Source organism: Suncus etruscus, chromosome 10 (genome assembly GCF_024139225.1).
Source record: "Suncus etruscus isolate mSunEtr1 chromosome 10, mSunEtr1.pri.cur, whole genome shotgun sequence".
Taxonomy (NCBI): domain Eukaryota; kingdom Metazoa; phylum Chordata; class Mammalia; order Eulipotyphla; family Soricidae; genus Suncus; species Suncus etruscus.
Window position 1 is genome coordinate 51,861,572 of NC_064857.1, and position 5,597 is coordinate 51,867,168.

Here is a 5,597-nt window from a genome sequence, read left to right on the forward strand (position 1 = left end):
CCAGCATACCAGCAGTGATCCCTGAGCCTGCGCAGAATCACAAGGAACTCCAAGTTCCACTGTAAGTGGCCCTAAGACAAAATTATTTTTAAAAGGAAGAGACAGGATCATAAAGAAAGCACAGTGACAGAGGAAAGAAAATCTTTGAAAATGAGTTAAAAACTATTTCAACCAGTGACTGCAGCAATAGTACAGGGGGCAGGGCACTTGCCTTGCTTGTTGTTGACCCAGGTCTGATCTCCCAGCCCTGTCAGGAGTGAGTCCTGAGCACAGCTGGGTGTGGCCCAGAAACTAAACAAAGTTTTAGTTACCACTCCAAATACTAAACAGAGTTTATTGCTCATGAATAATTACAAGATCATCTATTAAAATGAAAATACTTGCTTTACTGAATAAAAGAAACGAATAGAATAAAATTTGACAATTTGGAACCCGAAGATAGGAAATCAGTTGGTCAGGCCTCACAGAACCCAGGTGGAAACTGACACCCCAGGATCTCCTGAGTACTGCTGGGTCATGGGGATTCTCAGGCCCCAGCATTAAAATACCAAGTTATCACTGGGAGTGCTCCCTAGGTCCCTTAACATCACCACTTGGCCTGCTCTCCAAAATATAAGTACTAGACAATTTCCGGTTTTCATTGTCTTTTTTTAAGTCCGTCACATGCCAAAAACCTACTCACCTCCAGACAGACCTGTCCTGGGAATACTTTAAGCCCACCATCACCAATCTACAAGTGCAAAACCCTCTCCATCAAAGCTTTTCCTTTCCCCAATGTAGATTCCAATATTTTCCCTTTGTAAACATATGCCAGAAATGAACCTACAGTTATAAGAAAATAGCACCTACAATCAACCGACTGACCCAGCCACAAAACACTAAACTTTTACTAAGCATTGGGCCCAGTCTGACTGCACCTGATCCACCACCCATAAAGCCAATAAGCCCCTAGCCCCAGACTGGAAAGCTACTCAAAATTTGAGTCAAACATGTAAGAACAGATACTCGGCAAAGGTTACAAAGCACTCGGAGATGATCATGGGCAATAAACAAGCTCTCCCTCTCTTCCCTCAAGAAAGGAATATAGGAAAAACCGCCAGGTAAAAAATAAATTAATAAGCACAAGGCAAAAATAGCTGAGTAGAAGGAATTATTGTGAGATGATTGAGCCTTGAGTCTGCAAACCGGGTAAAGAGACTTTCAGAGGAGGAGGAATTCTTAAAAGTCCTCAGTTGGGGCTGGAGAGATAGCATGGAGGTAAGGCATTTTGCTTTGCGTGCAGAAGGTTGGTCCCCTGAGCCTGCCAGGAGCGATTTCTGAGCATAGAGCCAGGAGTAACCCCTCAGCGCTGCCGGGTGTGACCCAAAAAACAAAAAACAAACAAACAAACAAAAAGTCCTTGGTCAAAAAGATTCTACAGAGAAAAAGGCCGGAGGGAGATTGCAGAGTAAACAGAGAAGACAACCAACAGCCAGGACAACCAGGCAAGCGGGCAGAGGTCTCATGTTGAAACCCTTGGTGACGAGCGAGGCAGTCAGAGATGAAGTGACACAGAGGCCCAGGCCAGATGACAACAGTCTCAGAACAATTTCTTCACCCTTTCACACTAATCCCCAACGGGCCAGGGGCTAGTGGGAACTCTGGGGTGGAAGAAGACATGAGGGTCAGGGCACACCCCTCAGGTGTGAGGGAAGACAAGGGTGAGGAGGAGAATAGCAGGACAAGTTCCAGCCAAGCAAAGCAGGCCCGAGTGCTGGCATCCTGTCAGGCACCTGAGGCGACCCGACCGTGCAAAACTCCTGCTCCACAGAAGAGCGAAACCCAGACCAGAGAGGCATTCCACTCACCTGCCCGGAGTTGGGGGTGGGCTGGGGAGGAGAGACACAATGAGAATGAACCGAGACACAACCTCTCAAGTCCAAGTCTACTGCCCTTAAATAAGTACCGTCCCCACTTTTTAAGTAAACTCAATAAATTTTCCTCTCCAAAACTATGTTTTGGGGAGTAGGGAGTTTGGCTCATGCCCAGCACTGTTCAGGGATCACTCCTGGCAGGCTGAGAGGGCTATACAGGATCCCAGGGATCTAACCTGGATCAGCTAGGTACAAGGCAAGAGTCCTACCAGCTGCAATGTCTTTCTAGCCTCCTTCCAAAAGTGTTTTTTTTTTTTTTTAAATGTAGCCAGAGACTGGGGTGTTAATACAGTTCGGAAGGTGCTTGACCTTGCATGTGGCCCACCCTGGTTCAATACGTGGCATCTCAAGAGTCAGCTGAACCCGCCAGGAGTGATTCCAGAGCGTAGAGCCAGGGAGTAACCTCCTGAGCACTGCCAGGTACGGCGTCCCAAACAACAACTAAAACCACGTAATCTGCTGAGGACGCACCTGGATTTTGAGGATAAAAAACATCACGTTCACCAGGAGCATCACAGCTCAGGGAGTGTGGGCACCTTAAAGGACCCACCAAAGCACTGACACTGTGATACTCTCCAACCACCACATCCCATTCTACCACTCCTCAAAGCTCCCCTCTGGTAAATCATTTTATTTCACAGCAGAGCATCCAGATAATTCTGGAACTTGTGCTCTGCTTGCCTCTCTCCTGAAGATATAAGATGCAGCCTTCAGTCAGGAAGACAAGCAGGCTAAGGGAACCTAAAAACGAAGGGCAAATGGGACAGACAGGATAGTCGGCCCCACTTGGTATTATCAGGCACCCAATAAATATAATAACCAACAAATAAAATAACCAAAAGGAATATTCTAAGTATTGTCTTCAACATTCAAACTGCATTTGAATGCTATGGTTAGCACTAGGGTTTTTGTTATTGAAATTCCTTCTAAGAATATACTCCATAGAGGCCGGAGTGGTGGCGCAAGTGGTAAGGCATCTGCCTTGCCAGTGCTAGCCTGGGATGAACCACAGTTTGATCCCCCAGCATCCCATATGGTCCCCCAAGCCAGGAGCAATTTCTGAGCACATAGCCAGGAGTAACCCGAGTGTCTCCAGGTGTGGCCCAATAACCCCAAAAAAAAAAAAAAAAAAAAAAGAATATACTCCATAAAGCAGTGTACAGACTTCAGCAAACATTCGCATGGTTAAACCTTTGAACATAGTATTGACATGAGGGCAGCAACACACACGCACACCCGGAAACAGGCCATACTGGAAGCAAGAATTCCTTCTGCCGGGATTTCGAGAGGATAGTTCTTTTTCATTTTCTTTTTTGGGCCACACCCAGAGGTGCTCAAGGGTTACTCCTGGCTCTGTGCTCAGAAATTACTCCTGACAGGCCAGAGATAGCATGGAGATAGAGCGTTTGCCTTGCATGCAGAGAGGCGGTGTTTCGAATCCCAGCATCCCATATGGTCCCCCAAGCCTGCCAGGAGCAATTTCTGAACATAAAATCAGGAGTAACCCCTGAGCGCTTCTGGGTGACTCAAAAACAAAAACAAAACAAAACGAAAAGAAATCACTCCTGGCAGGCTGGAGGAACAGGCAGGCTGGATGCCGGAATCAAACCCAGGTGCATCCCAGGTAGGCTCGTGCAAGGCAAACACCCTACCGATGTGCTATCTCTCTGGCCTGAGAATAGTTCATTTGAGCCTGTGGTTGGGGACTCACTGATGGTGTTGGGGAACCACCTGCTACTGGGCAGTGGACCAGATTGCTTGAACCATTTTCCCCAGTTCTAAGTGGACCTTCTCAAACAAATGCGTGAGGGTGGGCATGAAAAAGCATGCTCTCGATAACAAGCAGAAGAGAAGCAGACAGAGCAGGAGTGCAGTCTGGCTTGTTTCAGGCAGCAGAGGCAGGACGCTAGGGGACAGACGCCCTTTCTCGCCAGGCTTAGCTCAGGAGCTGCTGGTCCTGAAGGTTAGGGCCAGGGTTCTGGACTCCCGGCTCCAAACAGACAGCTCAGCAGCTTTCCACGCCAGAGGCTGGCAAGCTCTCTTGTGTTTGGTGAAGAAGCCCGGAGGAGCAGAGCAACAGTGGACAGGAAGGGGCACAGAACATCCTAGAAGCCAGGCTCGAAGCCAAGAACTGAGCCCGGGGCTTCGACATCCGAGCGCTATTCTAGTATGTTCACACGAGTATTTTCTTTTCTAGCTTGTATATATTCTAGTATGTTGGACATGTCAAAACAGTTGAAGGGGTCCTTCCGGCACTTGATCACAACAAACACACAATCAGACAGGTACCCCTCATTCTTCCCAGTGACAGACAAGAGCGCAGGCTCTGAGGCCATTCCTGTTCCAAGTCAAATGCTGTTAAAACAGGGAGAAAACGGGCTCAGTACTTTTCCACACAGCAAACCAAAGAATAATCCTAATGCCTCTGAAAACTGCAGCTGCAAATTCAAGCACTCATAGACAAGAGCATTAAGAGTAGTACCCAAAACCCACTAAATTTCCTTCCAGGTTTGCAACCGTGTAAAACTTAAGCTAATGACCTGAAAATAGAGCTTTGCCTATGTTCATATGTAAGAACCTCACTTTGCTTTAAGAAAAAAAAATTTTTAGGCCAGAGGGGCAGACCTGAGGTTAAGGTACCTCCTGTGCAGCTGTGAACTTGATTCGAATAGAACTTGATTTGAATCTCCGCGACCACATGCACCAGAGCACCACCAGCCCTGGTAGGAGTGGTCCTGGGGACGTCTCCATCGTCTCCACCACCACCACGGCCACCACCACGGCCACCACCACGGCCACCACCACGGCCACTACCACTACCACCACCACCACCACCACCACCACGAGTCGAGGGAGGGGGCGGTAATCTGTAACTCCATTGGCACTTCCAATAGCATTAAAAGTTCGTCCATTTCTGTAAGATTTTAGCAGCCAAACCAGCGATTCCTGATGAAAGAAAAGAGCCGGTGTCCAAGCCAGTGCGTCCCAAGCCCAAGGAAGGCATCTGGGAGGCGGCAGAGCACCTGCAACCGGACTGAATCAGCAGTGAGTGCTCACCCAAATGAAGGAGCTTACCGATGTAGGTGAGGCAGCAGCAGCACCAACACCACGGGTGGTGGTGGGGGGGGGGGGAAATATGGGGAGACACCGTGCATCTCCACCCAGAAAGGGGCACAAGGCTCTGCAGCCCCAGGGGAGACGGGAGCGATGCAGAAAATCGAGAGAGGCTACGGTGACCTTCAGGATGCCCAGGGGACAGACAAGACGGGCTGTTCCTCCCCACGTCCACGCAAAGTCAGTGGACGGGTCCGCCACGGGGTGTCCAAAGTGTCACGTCGCGGGGAAGCGGCCTGACTTCAGGGATTTGGGGCGGGCGCGGCGGCGGGGACCTGCAGGCGGCTCCCCCACCCGACCTGCCTCGTCGATCTGCTGCCCGTCATCAAACCGAAAGAGCGTTCGAATATGAATCCTAAGAGTCTTTTTTAATACAAATACGATTTAAAAAAAAAAAGACAGGGGGCCGGGTAGGTGGCGCTGGAGGTAAGGTGTCTGCCTTGCAAGCGCTAGCCAAGGAAGGACCTCGGTTCGATCCCCCGGCGTCCCATATGGTCCACCCAAGCCAGGGGCGATTTCTGAGCACATAGCCAGGAGTAACCCCTGAGCGTCAAACGGGTGTGGCCCAAA

The 5,597-nt window shown here is 49.4% G+C and overlaps 1 protein-coding gene across 1 annotated transcript in view; it reads right to left on the bottom strand.

The window, feature by feature from the left end:
* The window catches only part of KIAA0232 (KIAA0232 ortholog), a 78,383-nt gene extending 73,315 nt beyond the window's left edge, over positions 1-5,068 (bottom strand). The window contains 3 exon segments of the mRNA XM_049781644.1: positions 1,848-1,868; positions 4,554-4,797; positions 4,989-5,068. Of these exon segments, the coding sequence (XP_049637601.1) occupies positions 1,848-1,868; positions 4,554-4,797; positions 4,989-5,068 (345 nt within the window).
* Positions 5,069-5,597: the final 529 nt, after the last annotated feature.